Here is a 19,259-nt window from a genome sequence, read left to right on the forward strand (position 1 = left end):
AAACGGCTTGGTATAAATTTTTAGAGGCAGGCATGTATCGCGATCAACGGAAAAACGCAAGACCACGGAAAACAACGCCGAAAATGGATCGCCGGATTCATCGATTGAGCGAAAGGGATCGTTTTCGTAGTGCAAATAATATTGCTGCGGAGATAAACTACAAAAACGATACGCAAATTAGTGCTAGAGCTGTTAGGAGAAGATTAGAAGACTTTAACTTAAATGGGCGAAAACCCCGAAAGAAACCACTGCTGAATTCTAGGAATCGAAAAAGACGACTTGCATTTGCTAAAGCTCATAAGCATTAGACAAGTGAAAGAGATTGTTTTCGGACGAATCGAAATTCAATCGCGTCTCTTCTGACGGGATACGGTATGTTCGACACCGAAACGTTGTGGTGTGGGTATGTTTCCCTCGAGGCGGTCCTGTCCAATATGTCATATCAACGGAATTATGGGCCGTTTTCAATACATGGACATACTCAATAACACGATGTTGCCCTTGGCACGCAACGATATAAGTGATGATTTTATTTTCCAAAATGATAATGATTCGAAGCATACGGCTCGAATTGTAAAACAATTTTTTTGAAGAAGAAAATATTACCGTGCTGTCGTGGCCGTCGCAAACATTAAGCATTAAATCAATCGAGAATTTGCGTAGCATCATAAAAAAGAGTAATACAAGGTTATAAAGCAAAACATTTAAATGAATTTTAGGATTGAAACAGTTTGGGATAATATTACAGTAGATTAATGTAAAAAATTAATAGATTCTATGCCAAGTGACAAGAAATAACGGATATTGGACGAAATATTGAATTTAAACAAAAATTGTGTATATACCAAAAATTAATATTTTTTATGTAATCTTAAACTTTTTACCGACAAAATATTATACAGATTTCGTTCATTTTTTTATAACTTAACTACTGAGCAAAATATCAAAATGAAATTTTTTTTGTAAGTGTACAAACAAATGTCTAATCAGTTAATATCAAAAGTAGAACACTGTATTTATATATATATATATATATATATATATATATATATATATATATATATATATATATATATATTTTATGGAAAGTAAATAAGAACAATAAAATTAATTGTTATTCATTTTTTAATTCCCTCCATAACTTAGACAACTATCTTACAAATATTGAAATACATCTGTGCAAAATACATCCAAATATTGAATATTCAGAAGAATAATGTTATCTAACAGGAGCATAAGGAGGCTGACTGTTAGTTTTGAAATAGTAGGTTCCTTTAGCACTGTAAAAAGATTAACATATATTAGTACCAGCTAACTAAATTAAATTTAAAAAAATAATTAAACAGATATATTTAGCAATTAGCTCTCAAGTAGCTATGCAAATTCATACTTTTATGAACTCAGCTAAAAGTGCGAGACAAAGAATTTTCACCTTCTAAATATTATAACATGTACTGTTCATGATTTATTTTCATTCTACGCATTCTTTAAATTTCCCGGAAATGCGTAGAACTCCATAATCTATTCGTAACAGTAGTAAAATAAAACTTACTTAGGATCGGGGGTAGCACCGCCCATGTATGCTGTTGCACCATCTGCACGTGTGCCGAGAAAGCCTTTCGGATTCCTAACTGATTCAGCGAAGAATCTGTAGCTACGCGAATGTGAGCAAAATCCTGTGTTTCATAAAATTCGTTTTTAACACCGTACAAACAAACACACACAGACTGAGGCATAGAAATAATATTTTTTAAGTTGAAGTATGTCAATAATAGAATATTCTGTAGTATGTTCCGTACCCGATAAGTCAATGCCGCATCCTGGTTGATGTCTTCCATCATTCGCATAGAAGTCTGAAGTACCAGCAGGCAGATAATAACCTAACTGTCCAGAGCATGTGTGAATAATTTGAACATTTTCTGCGTCCGATTTATCAACTCTTCTACCAGGTTTTTTGTCATGAAACATTGGCATGGCAGGGTCGAGTCCTGTAAATGGCAAATATTTAAAGGTCTAGTATACTCCGTTGTATCATAATGTCGTTTTGTCAGACATGGAATCAACTTACATTAAAATATATATAGTTTTTAAAAACGTATCCCTTCGAGATAAGATAATGTAAGAATATCTCCGCAATTTTACAATTTATCGTTCAAATATGTAAATCTCGCTTATTCTTCTGCTTATCTTTCATTTGTTAATCACGAATCAATCTACTCTACCGTTCTTAATCTGTTATTAAAATTGGCGCTACTGGATTTTCTTGGAGAACTTTCAATCGACATTTTAATAATATATCGTTACTCACCGACAACTTCCGCCACTCGGCTCGATTTTCCTACCTCCCACGCGCTCAAGCCCGCGATTTGAGCACCGAGAGAGTGTCCAATAATTTTCAAATTGGACGTTTGCAAACCAGCCTTAGTATGCAAAAAGTTTATGAAATCAGCTAAATACCTAGCAACGTGCGGTACCATTTTTACGACGTCGACATAATTTACGTAGTTCGATATCTCACTCCAATCGAGAATAATAACGTTGCAGTCTCGGACATCAAAGAAAGCTAAGAACAGAAAATTTTTCTTTGTAATTAATATTAAATTATCGAATATATGGTCACTACCGCTCAAAAGCCGTTGGCACGCTTGTTCACACTGATTAAAAACTGAATACTTCTTACTGCGTTTATGTTTCAAGTATTTTATAATGTGAACTACCACGCAAAGTCCAATTCTTGTTGTTTATCAATAGATATTTATGGCCGACAGTGCACATATTGTATAAATGGGTATTAAAGTTAGATTCAACCGAAATCCAGGAAGATTCTAAGGCTCGAATTAAGATAAAAATCAGGAATAACGAAGTTGCGTCGAAGCCTTTGTTTTCGACAAACTGGGATTTAGAAATTAGATAAATATAGGTGAATTTGCCTAAAAAAATTGGAAAAACCAGTCTAAAATGTGGAATAAAATTATCTCGTTCAGTATGTAATTTTGAACAAGACACTGTTTGACGTTGTTATAGCGATACCTTATCTATTCAACAATGTTGTAGGTTAAACCTAAAAGGAGTTGTTGAAAATAACAACGTGAGTTCTCGCTCGCCATCTATATGCTGACGGCTAGTTACAAAAGAAGTAACTAGAAGTTGTTCCTAGACACGGTCGATAGACCTGATCGATAGTTTTAGGACCCCTTCTTGCCTTTTTTTTCTTTCATTCTTTTGCGACCCTTCTAAGTGTGTGCAATAAAGGTTTTTCTGCTTCGAGAAGTGTGGAGTTATTATCCATATAACATAATAATAACTAACGCGATCCTACCTCTAAAACATAAAATAACAACAGGAGTAATACTGGTATTTTCGACGTGAAAAAATATTAAACAGAATCATAGCAATAGAAACTTCACGATACAAAAGGAACACAACTCAGTGTATCCAATGCCAAAAATATGGACTCGCCATGAACTACTGTAACAGAATTAACCTTTTTATTTTATAATATTTTTCCTCTGCTATTTGTATATTTTTCTTTTTATTATTTTATTTGTACTTTACAATTTGTCCGGTTGGACATTCGATAAATATTTGTGTATGAGGATGTTAGAAAGGTTATTGAAGTTGTAGCACTCGACAACAAATACCGCAACACGACTCTAACTAAGCAACGGACACAGTAACGAAATGATTAGCGCTCTAGGTTTCGAACGTTTGGGACCCGAGTTCGATTCCTAGCGCCCATGATGATCCTAATTTTCTACCACGCTCAAAATAGAACAATGATTTAATCAAAATAGAATGATTAGCAGTCCGCCAGCAGCGGCATCTACAGGCGGCAACTACTGCTATCACCGACGACAACACAACGCACACACCTCTACAAGGTCATTGAAATCCTATCTTATTTTTGAATCAGGTTTTCAGGATAGAAGAGGAAAAAAAAATATCATGCATAAGCACCGCTCTACCAACGGCTTAAATTTAAGTTACAAATGTAATCTTATAAAAAAAAAAAAAAAAAAAATGTAATATTGCATGGCTTATGTCGTACCGTCGCGTATCAGTATTTTTATCTGAACCACCCCACAACCAGAATTCACCGTGTATTATGGAAAATACAAATATGTAATACACAAAATCTGGTAATAATAAAAAAAAAGTCATTGAGATTTGTGGCATGTGAGTGGTCGTCTCCATTCAGGCGCAATTGCAAAGTGACGATGTATTAGGTTGTGCTAAAATTTTCTTTCGTTTTAATATGGAATTAATACACACAACATTTTTTCTTTTATATTATTTTATTGAATCATGTATGATCGTAATAGTAGAAATGTAACGAAATGGATCATATATAATCCAATAAAATAATATAAAAGAAAAAGTATTACGTGTCTATTACTTCCTGATAGAACGAGAGAAACTTTTCTAACGATCTAATATATATGTATGCTTATAGACGTTTGCCATGGCCACGAGCCACATATGTATTAATCGCTTTTACTGTGACACGTGGAAGTGACATTTCGAGTGATGTGATCATAAATGTCTGGTGCTAGTTCTTTGCTGTATCATTCAACATAGTTACGTATCACCATATACTTCGGAATTTTGAAGTCTTTTTAAAATTCAAGATCGCGCAATTTCATATTTCCGTATTCTTGGCAATTTTCGAAATTCAAGTTTTTTTTGAAAAGCGAAACTGTGTAATTGTAAAACGTAATTTCGTTGTTATTTGTCTTCGTCTTAGTTCGAGTCATAGAATCTCACCTAACTTCAATTATATCACGAATTTGCGCTCATAGCGTATCTACGTATTTACCATCGCGTATGATTTCACAAGCTGCACCGTTTTGTATCCAACCGTGAGTGATTATGATGGTCTGTTTGCTTGCATTCCAATAACTGCTCCGAATGGACTCTACGTCATTTGGTTTTATGATGTCGCCTTTTATGGGATTGTCTCTAAATGAAAAACCACATTTGACTGAAACTGTTCAATGTACATTGAACCTATCTGCAGAATATTCATCGAACACAATACGAGCTATATAATTGTTTATTTGCTACGAAATATGTTTTAGCCGTGCCGATCCGCGAATTTCTATGTTTCTGTGATAATTTCTATGATAATTCAAACGTGCAAAATGTACATAAAGATTTTCCATAAAGAAGGAAATTAATATAAAATAAAACCAACCTTGTGTATAGCGTGAAATTGGTTGTGTTCAAGTAGGTGTCTAAAGTGAGATATTTAGGCATTGGAGCAACATTGATATGAAAGTAAGTTGAGTATTGATCTCCCTCCGTTCTAAATATTGGATCGGCATAGATCAATATCGAAAGGAGTATAGGATGAACTGAAAAAATTTCTTTCGTTACTAAATTACACGATTTTTCTCGATCTAGAAAAATTCTGATACGAACATTTTGTTGCTGATACATTTAACGTGACTATCATCGTGATTCACTACACACACCGTGATATTGTTCTACTTTTTCACCTCCGTGTTTCGCCGTTTTTTTATAGGTTTATGGAAAACAATGATTTTCCACTCGAGTACTGCACGGTTGGTAAGTGACTGATAGTCAATTGATGATGAATGAAGAATGACACACTGACGAATCTAATTTTTGAACTGCAACCAATGTACGATCTTAAGTGAAAAGTTAAGATAAGTTAATTGTAAAGAATTGTTTATTTGCTTTAAATATATTTTAATTTATTTCTCAAAGGTACATATATTTGAAGCCAAACAGTACGTAATAATTTCTAGTAATACGAAAAACAATAACAACAGTGATGTTTCTAAAACTAACCATTTCTTTTATCGAAGACTTATCGTACACTTACCGTGCTTTTTCGTTTAATTACCCGTTTGTAACACGTACAGCAAACTGTTGAATGGAGTATTTCGTTACATCTCGATCTTTTATATAGGACGTCGAAGTTTGAAAATTACGTAACTAAATTAATACTCCGCTAATGCATAAATATGTGTAAGAATGTTGTGGTGTTTTCAGCACGTGTAACTTTTTTTCCAGATTTTGCATTTACGAAATTAAAAGTAGGAAATAGAGTATAATTGTAAAGAAACATGTAATATTATCCACAGAGTATATCGTCTGAGTATTTATCTAGCATAATTTTGGAAGATTATTTCAAGTAATATATTGTAATTACCGCCAAGCAGTCCGGTAGGGGAACCGGACTGCCTTGCGCGGCGACGATGCATTCTGTGCTTGAGAGGGGCCTAGTGTGTCGCTCGCGCCGGTTCCCGGGCCTCTTTCGATCGCAGCCGGGATTTGTCGCCATTAAATATCTCTAAATATTGTATCTGTTCAAGTTAGTAAAATAAATTCCATTGCATTTAACCTGTTTGCTCCGAGTATCAATCGTCTCGAACAGGTGAAAAATGGATACATTCTAAGAGTAACAGACGACGAAGTGAAATCTCTAGCTCTGGAAATAGCCGAAACGAACGTCACAACAACGTACATCTTCTGTCCATGCAGTCCCAAGAAAGTCCTTGGCATTAAACTTCCGTTTCTCATAATGATTATCAAAAACATGAAGAAGTATTTCACGTTCGAAATAACAGTAAATGTCTCACGAGGAAAGTTCTTTACTGATTATATTTTTTTCAATAGCAGTAATAGCATTTCGTAAAACTACAAATGAATGTAGAAAAAAAGTATATTTCGTTTTTGATTCGACAGATACTCGACGACAAGGATATGCACAGAAGGTTTCGCACGAGCAATTTTCAAAGCACCACGCGAGTTCGACCATTCTGCACGTCGATGCCGATCGGCCTATCCGGTGGTTGGAATCAAATTCAATTTAATCTCGCGGACTTCACGCGGAAAGCGTACGGGACAAATTAGGTCGTAATTACACGCATACAGATCCAAGCAAACTGCAGGATTCGACGTATCTATTGTGCGGGCAGGTAGGAAATTGATCTATTTTTTGCAATATTGATACGAAACGCATGAAATTAACAGCTATCTTTTTTAACACTAGGTTTACGGGCGTTTCATATATACCTATCTCTACGGGACCCGTCAAATAGACGGGTAAACGAAAATACGCATTTTTCATTAAAAAATCGATTTATTCAAATTAAGTCTGAAAGGAACAATATTAGGCTTCACGTTTAAATAAATTATTAATAAATAAAAAGCCTTTTTTTTTTAATTATCATTACAAAAATAACAATAACATTAACACTAGGTTTACAGGACCCGCCAATTTGACGGATTTTGAACTTCGAAATGAAATATCTAAAAAACCATAGCATTAATTTTAACCATTTTGCATCGTAAATTAATCATTTTATCTAAAGAATTTATGCACAAAATTATTTTTCCTAGGCTTTCTAATTTTTGAAAACTGTTTGTAGTATATCTATCTCTACGAGACCCATCAAATTGACGGCTTAGCTGATTTCATAAACAATCCGTTTTTCAAAGATAATGTGCAAAAGTTTCAGTTATCGTAGACATTTCCCATTATTGTCTCCACTTATTGTAAGTATTTACAATAGGATAATTGAATCTGGGCACAATATTTTCTTATTTTGAACAATCCCCCTTTTCTAGCAATCGTGAATAAATTCGAGAGATATAACAAGATATTGGACAAAATGTCAAGATCAATGAAGATTGTTTTGAGGATACCTCCGAAAAAGATCATTATGAATTAGGCAAAGGCGAAGGTGATAGTGAAAGCTTTGAATACATTGAAAGTGGAGAGATAGGAAGGATCTTTGGATAGTGAAGAGGAACACCTCTTGAAAGTGTGTCGTAACAAAAAAAGGATGCGTATTCTTTTTAGTTTTGACTCCGAGGATGAAAGGACGAGCATTCCAAGCATATCCCAAAATGTAATAGGTGTTAATTGAAATTGCAATCGACGGGACATTGTGCATAAAACTAAATGCAGGCGAATCTAATGATAGGACGCCCGTTCGTATGATATTCAAGGATATCGCAGGGCCTACTGGTTATGCTAAGAGAAATATGTCGGGTTATGTAACTAATCTTTTCGAATTGATAATTGACACACACATAATGGAACACGAATACGATATCACTGAAACCGAGACGCATCGAGTTTTAAAAAAGAACTGGACAATCACAGTTGCTAAGTTGCGTAGTTTTCTAGGAATTCTATATACCCGGGACGCATATGAAGCGAGATCATTGAAAGCCTCCGAAAGATTACAAACAGATAAATTTGCGCCGATATCCGAAATATGGAACAGATTTATAAGTAATAGCCAGGCCTGTTACAAGCCATATGAAAATATCTCAATAGATGAACAATTATTTCCAACGAAAGCCCGATACAGGTTTACGCAATATATACCGAACAAGCCTCATAAATTTGGCATTAAGTTTTGGTTAGCAAACAAAACGTCCAAACAAAATATATTTTGAATGGTTTCCCTTATATAGGGAAAGATGAAACACGATGCTCGAGAGAAAAAAGGACAAGATGACATTGTTTTCCTCAAATTTATATAAATCAGAAAACTGCACACTTACTGTGTGTAAAAGTAAACCTAAAGTAAAAGTCCTCCTTCTAAGCACCAAACATACAGGTGTACGAATAGAAGATAATTATAAACGTGTTCCAGAAACCATTGCTTTTTACAATAAAACAAAGTATGGTGTTGACCAAATGGCAAAGGAGTTCCCGATGGCCCCTTCAAGTCTTTTTCAATATTTTGGATTTGGCAGCGATAAACGCGTGGATACTATATAAAGAGTGTACCAGATCGAAAATATCCAGAAAGCAATTCATTTTTTGTTTAGCCGAGGAATTAACTGGAGAAAACAAGGACAACATTTGCCAAAGATCAGACGCTTCATTTCTGTCACCTTCAACGTCAGAAGTGCGAAAAAGTTGCCAAGTGGATTATTGCAAAAAAAAATAGAAGTAATAATTATTGTTTATATTGCAAAAAGATCGTATGCGGAAAATGCACAAACAACATTCAGTATATTTGCAAGAAATGTGCTCAATAGATATGACTACCCTGTACCGTTAACATTTTTAATGAAAAATGCGTATTTTCGTTTACCCGTCAATTTGACGGGTCCTGTAGAGATAGGTATACTACATACAGATTTCAAAAATTAGAAAGCCTAGGAAAAAATAATTTTGTGTATAAATTCTTTAGATGAAATGATTAATTTACGATGCAATATGGTTTTTGAGATATTTCATTTCAAAGTTCGAAATCCGTCAAATTGACGGGTCATGTAAACCTAGTGTTAAAGAAACTTTTCTTGCATCAAGTTTATAGGATGATAAAATATGTTTTATCAAACAGACTTTATTCGGAAAATAAATTACCCGAAAATTTCAAACTCTTCAAGCCACTTCAGCGAGTGAAATGCATGCGGGAAAAGGATGTGGCGAAAGAAAAAAGAGAAGAACCGGAAAAGATTGAAACCGAAGTACCACCACCTTTCGAAGCGGGTGAAGTACGAGAAGCAGAAGAGCCTGAAGAAGAGCCAATGGAAGATGAATTGGCCGAAGAAGAGATTGTTTCTGTAGAAGACGTGCGAAGGCCAGATGAAATGGTGGAAGAGGATGAGGAAGAAGAAGACGAGGATGAAGTAGAACCTGCAGATGTAGGTGATTACGAAGACGAAGATGTAGGTGACGAACCTGTACCCGCTCTAACAACTCCTGAATAAAAAAAAAAAAAAAAATACGGAGGAAAAAAAAGAATACGGAGTTCCATAGCGAACAGCCCTCGACTTTGTGTAAATACGGTGAATAAAATGTGTATATTTACGAGGCTTAAAATAATATTCAAATAAATTATCTTCTAAATAAGTTGGAATTTGACAAATTCTATTAATTTATTTAGACAATTATCCCACTTTTTTCTTTATTATCTTATATTGTTCCATAGAAATATTTTACAATACCGAACAAAAAATATCTCCATTATTCTTTTAACAATTTCCGTTTGGAAAATGTTTAGGGGAAATATAGTATACAAAATATGATGATTTATAATAAATATATGCAAGTAGAATATGAATTTGTTGAATTCGCTATGTACACATTTGTACTATATTCTCCAGTAAAAAATATACAGTTTCATTGAAATTTTTATACAAATTTCAAAAAGATAAAATTCAATTGAAGTGTTATGTGAAATTATAGAATCATTTTGGTATTATATGCACTGATTCTAACGATACAAACAAAAAATATAAAATAATTTATCCGCGTCCTTTATTACTATGAAACGTCATAATCATCATCTTCTCTTTTCCTTTTCATGGAATCTTCAATCTCTACTTTGATAGGAGGCATTGTTTGTCCTGGAGAAATCTGTATTTTTGGCTTAGCTACTTGTGCCTTTACGGTAGTTCCTCCAGTTGTGGCTATAAATTTAAACAATTAATATGAACAAAAAGAAAAATATAATAGCAAATATTATTATTATTACACAAACAATTTTGTATCTTACGTATTAATGAAATATGGATAGAGGGAATAGATGTTTGGGAATGCAAGGTCCGGAAGGGATCTGTGATACGATATAATTAATAAATTAGTTCCTGTCATATATTCTTTGCTTTCTTGTATCATTTACCTGATGAAAATTTCAGGACAGGTTTTGGCATTGAAATGCTTTGTGTCCTAGCAACTGTTGCAAGTGTCCCAGCCCTTTTAACTATGGAGAGGCCAGATTTATTAGTTTCTACTTTGATCTTAGACTGACCACTTTGGATGTTATTTCCAACCAAAGAATGCAATGGTTTCCCAACTATTTTCTTCGTTGAATTCTTAAGTTTATAATTTGTTGCATTCAAGCAAAATCTGTCAGGTGGTAATCTTAAACCACTGTTTGCTTTGACAAATGGCAGTGGTACATTGTTTTTTGTCCGAGCAACATCTAATAACACGTCTCTTGGTGGTGGATTTGTAAATGTACGTTCCAATTGCATCTTAACTGCTAATCTAACGTCATCCAAATCGATAAACTTCTTTTTAGCGTGATTTGCGTAAATTCTACTGTCGTCTAATATGCAAGTAACATAACCTGCGGAATTTAAACCGAAAATAACTGTACAGCTTACTTCCAAATGTAAAATCATAAATGCAAAATCATGCATGATTATATACTTCATTGCATCTACATTACTTTAAATAAATTGTAAATATAATAAATTACTTACGATACGTAAATTCGAGCAATTGGTTTATAACCTTCGAATCGTAATCTGTAATTCCCATGTCTTTCATAATTGACATTATAACTTGGGCATCTTTTGGAATATGTTTTACGTGGCTCATAATTTTCGCTCTCTCCGACATTTTAAAAACTACTTCTCTTATAATTGCATTTTCTATAATAATTCCGAGTCACAACTATATATATCTTAGGTTAGCATTTCAAGTAAAAGTTCGAGTAAACATTATGAAATGCACTCCAATATCATGCAGTGCTACCATTTAGAAGGTTCAAACTTTACAAGATCAGAGATTTATTATTTTCAAATTTCGTAATTAATAATAATTATTCATTGCTGTAATCATTTTTACTATCAAATATTTTTTTCGGAAATCGAGAAGCGACTATATGGGAAAACGTGAAAAAGTTTGACAATTTGATAATTTTATCATCGATGTTAGTGTGGTAGTCGTTAAAACAGCTTGCGGCATATTTCTGTTGAATTTGGTTGATGAGTTCGTAGTTCGGTATTTGCTATTTTGCTATCAAACTCTCTTCGGGAGTCTTTGTTGCAGGTAGACGTATTGTACGAAAACGAAAATGAATATCACATCAGCAGGTAAATTGTGTGTTTTAAGTGGGATAGTAAATGTATATCTAGACTTTATTATTTACAAATTTATTAGTACATTTTTACATTGTGTTTGATTATCAGACATGCAATGATTTGCAAATCTCGTGGGTCATAACCTATATAACTTTGTATTCGGAGTATTAAATATAATCGTTTAGTTGATATTAACAGACATTGAGCTCTGTTTTATGATTCTAGCGTTTTTTAACTTTAATTGATTAATCAATTTTTTTTATCTTTTTTCAGCTGGTATCATTTCCCTCCTTGAGGAGCCTATGCCTGAATTAAAGGTGTTTGCATTGAAGAAGTTGGATATGATAGTAGATGAATTTTGGCCTGAAATTTCTGAGGCCATAGAAAAAATGTATGTACTGTATATATCATCATCTATTTTTTTGTAGATGATTTTAATGTGTTTAACAGAATGTTATAACAGAATGTTATATTTTTCAGTGAGATTCTTCATGAAGATAAGGCATTTCCACAACATGACTTAGCTGCATTAGTTGCTAGTAAAGTATATTATCACTTAGGAAGTTTTGAAGATTCTTTGACTTATGCTCTTGGAGCTGGAGAGCTTTTTGATGTTAATGCCCGCAATGAATACGTTGATACTACTATAGGTATTAACAGTATTTTATTGACTGTTAGTATTAGATTTTATTGGGTAGAGATTCTTTATTATTCTGTATTATTTCAGCTAAATGTATTGACTATTATACTCAACAACGTGTGTTGGAAGCTGAGGGAAAATTACCACCAAACAGCAAAGGAATCGATCCAAGATTGGAAGGAATTGTAAACAGAATGTTTCAACGATGTTTAGATGATAATCAATATCGGCAAGCTTTGGGTCTTGCTCTTGAAACAAGAAGGATGGATATCTTTGAAACAGCAATTATGCAATCAGTAAGTTATATTACATGTTAATTTATGCAAGTAATGTAATATAGATAATATAAAAATAATATTTATTAATATGTTTGTTGTAGGATGATGTTAGTGGTATGTTATCCTATGCCTTCCAAGTTGTCATGAGTCTTATTCAGAATCGTGGATTTCGTAATACTGTGCTTCGTTGCCTAGTGAGCCTTTATCGTAACTTGGGAACACCAGACTATGTTAACATGTGTCAGTGTTTGATATTTCTGGACGACCCATTAGCTGTAGCTGAACTTTTAGACAGACTCAGTAAAGGCTCACAGGATTGTGTTCTTATGGCCTACCAAATTGCATTTGACTTATACGAATCAGCAACTCAACAGTTCCTTGGTCGTGTCTTACAAGCTTTGAGAGCAACAGCTCCTATCCCAGGAGCCCTTATGGTTAAACCAATTGTAAAACCAGCTGTAAAAGCAACCACTGAAGTTAGCACTGAGCCTGCAGCAGCAACAACAGCAGAGACTGAAAACAGTAGTAGTACGCCAGCTCCAGAAGAGAAATCTCAACGTAGTGTTGAAAGCTTGGTAAGTCTTATGGTTTAAAGAAATAATACTATACAACATTTATAATAATACACACTGTGCCAATTGATTATTTCACTTGCATAGAATGCCGAAGAACGTGAGCAACAAGAACGCGTAGATGCTTTGTCAAGTATATTAGGCGGAGAAATTTCCATCGATTTGCATCTTCAATTTCTTATTCGTAGTAATCATACCGATATGCTGATATTGAAAAATACTAAAGATACTATACGTGTGTCTATTTGTCATACTGCCACCGTAATCGCGAATGCATACATGCATTCTGGAACTACTAGCGACCAATTTTTAAGGTAAATATACCTCACTGTATTCAACTGATCCTACGCGGATTATATCCTCAAGGAATATATTTATTTTTCACTTTATTTGTTTCACATTTCAGAGATAATCTAGAATGGTTGGCTAGAGCTACGAATTGGGCAAAATTAACAGCTACGGCATCCTTAGGAGTAATTCACAGAGGTCATGAACAAGAAGCCTTAGCTCTAATGCAATCTTATCTCCCACGAGATACTGGTGCGGGAGCTGGTTATTCCGAAGGAGGTGGCCTGTATGCGTTAGGGCTCATTCATGCAAACCACGGCGCAGCAATTACAGATTACTTACTTGGCCAGCTGAAGGACGCACAGAATGAGGTATAGTGGTCCGTAGAGATATAGTGCGATCATAAAATCAATTGAGTGGTAAAGTAAATGTGTTTCGAGCGACGAAACAACGAATTAAATGATAAATCGGGAGATAAAAAACTTGAAATTACTGATAACATCAATTGAAACCGCTGTTTAATATTGTTAAACCAGTTAAATTACTATCACACCATATCTTTTTCTTAATTTCATTAAGTACTTGAAACTTCGGTGGGAATCGATTTCAATCTGGGGCAACTATGTATCACTATTGTTTTTTTATCTTATTATTATTATTTTTTTACAGATGGTTCGTCATGGAGGTTGTTTAGGCTTGGGTCTGGCTGCTATGGGATCGCATAGGCAAGATGTATATGAACAATTGAAATTCAATCTTTATCAAGACGATGCTGTTACTGGCGAGGCTGCGGGCATTGCTATGGGCATGGTCATGCTTGGATCGAAATCGACGCAAGCAATCGAAGATATGGTTGCGGTAAGTAAAAATTGACGTTCTTTTAGGAAGATTTTAACGAATCATCACATCAAGAGTTATTTACTTCTCAACTAGAGTTTAATACTTTATATATTCAAGATACATGCGAAAATTAATTTTATCCACCAAGAGCAAAAGGATGTTGACCGGTAGTTTTAAAGTAATAGGTTCCATTAGCTCTGTAAAGAAATTAACATATATTAGTACCAGCTAACTAAATTAAATTCAAAAAAATAATTAAACAGATATATTCAGCAATTAGCTCTCAAGTATCTATCCATACTTTTATGAACTCAGCTAAAAGTGTAGGACCAAGAATTTTTATCTCCTAGATATTATAACATGTACTGTCCATTATTTATTTGCGTTCTACGCATTCTTCTAATTCCCCGGAAATGCATAAAACTCCATAATCTATCAATAACAGTAGTAAAATAAAACTTACTTAGGATCGAGAGTAACACCGCCCATGTATGCTGTTTCACCATCTGCACGTGTGCCGAGAAAGCCTTTCGGATTCGTAATTGATTCAGCATACAATTCGTAGCTACGCAAATGTGCGCAAATCCCTGTGTTTCATAACATTCGTTTTTAACAAACACATATACACAGACTAAGGCACAGAAAGCGTGGAAATAATATTTTTTAAGTTGAAGTGTGTTAATAATAGAATATTCTGTAGTATGTTCCGTACCCAATAAGTTAAGGCCGCATCCTGGTTGATGTCTTCCATCATTCGCATAGAAGTCTGAAGTACCAATCGAGATACCCATACCTAACGTTCCGGCACATGTGTGGATAACTTGAACATTTTGTGCGTCCGATTTATCAACTCTATCACCGGCTTCTTTGAGTTCAAACAATGGCTTGGCAGGGTCGAGCGCTGAAATGGCAAATATTTAGAGATTTAAGTATAATTTACTGCACCATAATGTCGTTTTGTGGTATGATCTTTTTAAAAACGTTTCCCTTCGAGATAAGATAATGTAAGAATATATCCGCAATTTTAAAATTTATCGTTCAAACATGTAAATCTCGCTTATCCTTCTGCTTATCTTTCATTTGCTAATCACAAATCAAGCTACTCTACCGTTCTTAATCTGTTATTAAAATTGGCGCTACTGGATTTCCTTGGGGAACTTTCAATCGACACTTTAATAATATATCGTTACTCACCGATAACTTCCGCCACTCGGCTCGATTTTCCTACCTCCCGCGCGCTCAAGCCCGCGATTTGAGCGCCGAATGAGTGTCCAATAATTCTTAACTTGGATGTTCGCAAACCAGCCTCGGTTCGCATGAAATTTACGAAACTAGCTACTTTGGTAGCAACGCGTGGTATGTGGTCTGCAACGATGGGGTAAATCAAGTTTCCTGCTATCTTACTCCAATCGACCACAATGACGTTCCAATTCGTGACCTTAATAAGTGCTGAAAAGAAAAAATATTACTTGTCATAATATTGAAGTATTGTATAAATACAAGCTGCATACTTTTTACTGCTCTTACTTCCTAAGTAAATAAATAAAAAATAACAAAATTATTTCATTGGTATTATGTGTGTCTTATAATCTAAGATACTAAATAAAGTAAAATCTGTTTTTAGTTTTTCAGTAGATAATTATTGCCAGCAGTGTACACATTATCGTAAACTTAAATTTTGTACAACTGAAGTGAGAAAGATTCCATGACTCAAAGTAAGAGGAAAATTCGGAATGACAAAGTTGCGTTGGAGTTTTAAGAAAATGGTGTTTAGAAATTATCCAAATGCACGTGCATTTGCCTAATTGGTACTAGAAAATTAAAAAAATAGTTGGTAGCAGGCTACTGTACACGCGAAGATAAGTCTAAAATGTAGAATAAAACTATCTCGTTTATGGTCTTGTTTTAAACTAAACAGGCTTCGAATACCTTTAGTCATGTGTACTTGATAAACTTTTAAATCCGATTTTCTCGAAAACGAAACTTCGTTCTAATTTTATTCTAATACATTACACGTTATACCCTATCGAGGCTAAAGAAATCCCAATTTTTATCTTCTTTTCTTCCATTCAAATATTTAGCCATTACCGCGTTTAACGTGCTTAATTTTTATGGCAACTAAATTATGTCAATACCACCTAATCACAAAATCCGCATTCACTTAGTTGCCAACCCAATATTTAAGAGATGAAACTCGCAGAAAGTTTCGAATAGTTCAATATATTTTGATAAAAAAAAAAAAAAAAAAAAAAAAAAAAGAGAGAGAGAGAATAATAGATAGAACATTTTCGTATTGTAGCCTGTTTGTTTAGTTTTCAAACTCGATTTTTCCGACGATTTTCGATTGCTGTTCTTTATTTTTGTCTTCGAGTCACAGGACCTCCATCGATGTCAATTATATTACGAATTTAAGCGTACGATTTATTTATTACATACTTTACTTACCATCGCGTATGAGTGTACACGCCGGACTTAAACCATTGTTAATCCAACCGTGAGTGATTATAGCGGTTTTTCTTTTCGGGTTCCATTGACTCATTTGAACCGAGCTTATGTCGTTTAATACTAGGACCTCGCCAATTTCAGGATTTTTTCTATTATGAAAATTATATTTCAGCGAAGTTGTTAAACATAGTTGCAATGTTTCAAACACACGATGAGCTAGGAAAAATAATTTAACACTACTGCGATAGCAAGCATGAGAGGATTGTGATGTTTTAAGAAGAAGCTTAACGTAGAGTAGAAAAAAAGAAAGAAATAAATGGAATCGCGAATAACGACAAGACTTTATCGCATTTTGTTTAAACTGAGGATACCTTTTAACGTTAAAAAGACACAACTGGGTGGAAAATATTCGAAAGAATGTAACGGAGTTCAAGTTAAACAAAATTCTAAAAAGAAGTTTAAAAGCCTGCCGAAATTCTATAGCGTACACTCCTATGGACGTAGCAAGGAAAAATGATACAGTATCAAAAATTGAGTTATATACGTTTGAAAGATTGTAGGGAAATTATTAGTACATAAGTTACGAGCTTTTATCTTTTTACGATTTAACCCCTTAACCTAAAACTACGGGCATAGCCTGTAATACGATGATCGGGTCAAACGTAAATATTACGGGCATAGCCCGTAGTACGATGATCGTTTTCGGCCCAAAATTCTCGAACGTAAATCGTAGGTTAAGGGGTTAATCTTCTTCGATTAGAATTTTGTTTGTATGTCGGAAGAAAGATCGTACGATACAATTCGTTGTGGCTTTTAGCTGTAACTTGAATAAAAAATAAACAACAATTGCTGTATGTAAATTCAATGACTCAGTGATGTATACAGTGTATAATAGTAAACGAAGAAAAATAAGATTTCTACAGGCTGAGTTAAAAAGTAAACTTAAATTTCGTTTAGGAAAGAGGAACGTAAAACGTGTTTCAACAGCAGATCGACATTTCATGCGAGGTTCGCTATAGTGATCGCCCTTGGTTTCACAAACGATTACTATAGTGCCCTATCGTAGCGAGAAGATTAAGCAAGAAGATTATATTTTTCACTGATCAACTAATTTTTAATCATTTTCTGAATTTACCTTTTAAATATCGCAATCAAACGATGAACGACCGTGCCATTGTGAAAAATTTAAATGTGCGAAATTGTACGAATTGAAAAATGTGCAGATTTTCCATAAAAGTGAAGATTAATAGAAAGACGATTCTGACCTTGTGTAAAGCGTGAAAATGATCGTTTCCAAAAAGAGATGTGGAATATTCTGCTCCAAATCACTTAGTAGGCTATTATCCTGATTGAACAGAGGCAAGTTTCCTTCTGCATTCTCAAGGGCCGTAGAATTGGCTCCTGTCAACGTCGAAAGTAGCGTAGGATAAACTGAAATATTTTCTTTCGTTATTACGTTATTCGATTTTCCCGTGTCTCGATCGAAAAATCTTCTGATACGAACTCAGCGATAACGATGCGTTTAACATGGTTGTCACCTTACTGTATGCGCCGCAATATGGATCGATTTCTTAGCTTCTTTCCTTCTTTGGCCACTTCCTTTTTATACGTTTCAGTGACGCAGTAATTTTCCCTTCGTGTATGGACCAATTGATAAATAATCGATACTCGATTGTTGGTTTATTACCGGGTGGGGGATCATACCCACGAATCAGCTAGAGAGAATTAGAGACGTAGCGTTTAATTTTAACGGAATTTTTTATGACCTTAAATACGAAGTGCCTTAATATTTGCTTTGGACATACTTGACACATGATTTGATTTTAAATTTGATTTGATTTAAATAACACGTAATAATTTGAAATATTGGACGACACGATAACCACGGTGATTGTAAAATTGATCGTTTCTTTTTAATTGAAGCTATCAATTATTTCAATTTGTCATTTGTTTACTCATTACAAAGTCACGAGGAGAACTACTGAATAAATTATTTCACTTGGTCTAACTCTCTTATATCTATCTTCGAGCTTTTACAATTGATGTATGAGCATCACAAGCATTTATATTATCGTGAGCCCACATGCGAAAGTTCTGTAACTTTAGTATTCGTGAAACGAATTATGTTTTTTTTTTTTGTTTATTATTACCAGTTTTTGTGTATTACATATTTGTATTTTCCATTATAAACGATGAATTTGGTTGTGAGGTGGTTCAGGCAAAAGTACCCATACGCGATGGTACGACATAGCCATGCAATATTACATTCTTTTTTTTTTTTTTAAATTTATATTTGTAACTTAAATTTAAGTCGCTATAGAGCGGTGCTTATGTACGATATTGTTTTTTTTTCTTTCCATTTCTGTCCTGAAAACCGGTCGCAAA

General features: G+C 34.2%; 5 protein-coding genes across 13 annotated transcripts in view; 2 read left to right on the forward strand and 3 right to left on the reverse strand.

Moving 5' to 3' along the window:
* LOC126928883 (26S proteasome non-ATPase regulatory subunit 1-like) overlaps positions 1-9,744 on the forward strand; it is a 37,904-nt gene extending 28,160 nt beyond the window's left edge. The window contains exons 6-7 of one of the 3 annotated variants that reach the window (XR_007716980.1): positions 6,715-6,947; positions 9,339-9,744. Coding sequence is in view for 1 of the 3 variants with exons in the window: in XM_050744742.1 (XP_050600699.1) it covers positions 9,406-9,708 (303 nt within the window). In the remaining 2 variants the exon portion in view is untranslated. Of the gene's footprint in view, positions 1-6,609; positions 6,948-9,338 lie in introns of those variants that run through there. The other 2 variants (XR_007716978.1, XM_050744742.1) reach the window with 2 other exon arrangements.
* The window catches only part of LOC126928876 (phospholipase A1-like), a 241,015-nt gene that overhangs the window by 9,158 nt on the left and 212,598 nt on the right, over positions 1-19,259 (reverse strand). Inside the window, exons 1-8 of one of the 7 annotated variants that reach the window (XM_050744734.1) lie at positions 5,849-5,934; positions 5,422-5,633; positions 5,195-5,354; positions 4,817-4,959; positions 2,309-2,563; positions 1,800-1,988; positions 1,553-1,676; positions 1,110-1,280 (exon numbers count right to left, since the gene is read on the reverse strand). The exons of 5 other annotated variants lie outside the window; for them this stretch is intronic. In XM_050744734.1, the coding sequence (XP_050600691.1) occupies positions 1,220-1,280; positions 1,553-1,676; positions 1,800-1,988; positions 2,309-2,563; positions 4,817-4,959; positions 5,195-5,354; positions 5,422-5,455 (966 nt within the window). In that variant the 5' untranslated portion in view covers positions 5,456-5,633; positions 5,849-5,934 and the 3' untranslated portion in view covers positions 1,110-1,219. Of the gene's footprint in view, positions 1-1,109; positions 1,281-1,552; positions 1,677-1,799; positions 1,989-2,308; positions 2,564-4,816; positions 4,960-5,194; positions 5,355-5,421; positions 5,634-5,848; positions 5,935-19,259 lie in introns of those variants that run through there. One more of the 7 variants, XM_050744733.1, reaches the window with a different exon arrangement.
* On the reverse strand, positions 10,060-11,465 carry LOC126928881 (transcription initiation factor TFIID subunit 9-like). Its single transcript, XM_050744740.1, has 3 exons — positions 11,209-11,465; positions 10,623-11,072; positions 10,060-10,410 (listed from the first exon to the last, which is right to left on the reverse strand). The coding sequence occupies exons 1-3, from the start codon at positions 11,345-11,347 to the stop codon at positions 10,265-10,267; spliced, it is 735 nt and encodes a 244-aa protein (XP_050600697.1). The 5' UTR covers positions 11,348-11,465; the 3' UTR covers positions 10,060-10,264.
* Positions 11,661-19,259, forward strand: part of LOC126928867 (26S proteasome non-ATPase regulatory subunit 1) — a 91,375-nt gene continuing 83,776 nt past the window's right edge. The window contains exons 1-8 of the mRNA XM_050744708.1: positions 11,661-11,823; positions 12,085-12,202; positions 12,292-12,461; positions 12,539-12,747; positions 12,831-13,304; positions 13,389-13,615; positions 13,708-13,960; positions 14,259-14,447. Of these exons, the coding sequence (XP_050600665.1) occupies positions 11,805-11,823; positions 12,085-12,202; positions 12,292-12,461; positions 12,539-12,747; positions 12,831-13,304; positions 13,389-13,615; positions 13,708-13,960; positions 14,259-14,447 (1,659 nt within the window). The 5' untranslated portion in view covers positions 11,661-11,804. The remainder of the gene's footprint in view (positions 11,824-12,084; positions 12,203-12,291; positions 12,462-12,538; positions 12,748-12,830; positions 13,305-13,388; positions 13,616-13,707; positions 13,961-14,258; positions 14,448-19,259) is intronic.
* Positions 14,504-18,541, reverse strand: LOC126928877 (pancreatic lipase-related protein 2-like). Its single transcript, XM_050744735.1, has 7 exons — positions 18,379-18,541; positions 18,140-18,305; positions 16,875-17,023; positions 15,624-15,878; positions 15,142-15,330; positions 14,893-15,016; positions 14,504-14,626 (listed from the first exon to the last, which is right to left on the reverse strand). Exons 1-7 carry the CDS (start codon positions 18,401-18,403, stop codon positions 14,566-14,568), a joined length of 969 nt encoding a protein of 322 aa, XP_050600692.1. The 5' UTR covers positions 18,404-18,541; the 3' UTR covers positions 14,504-14,565.

Source organism: Bombus affinis, chromosome 2, assembly GCF_024516045.1.
Source record: "Bombus affinis isolate iyBomAffi1 chromosome 2, iyBomAffi1.2, whole genome shotgun sequence".
Classification (NCBI taxonomy): Eukaryota; Metazoa; Arthropoda; class Insecta; order Hymenoptera; family Apidae; genus Bombus; species Bombus affinis.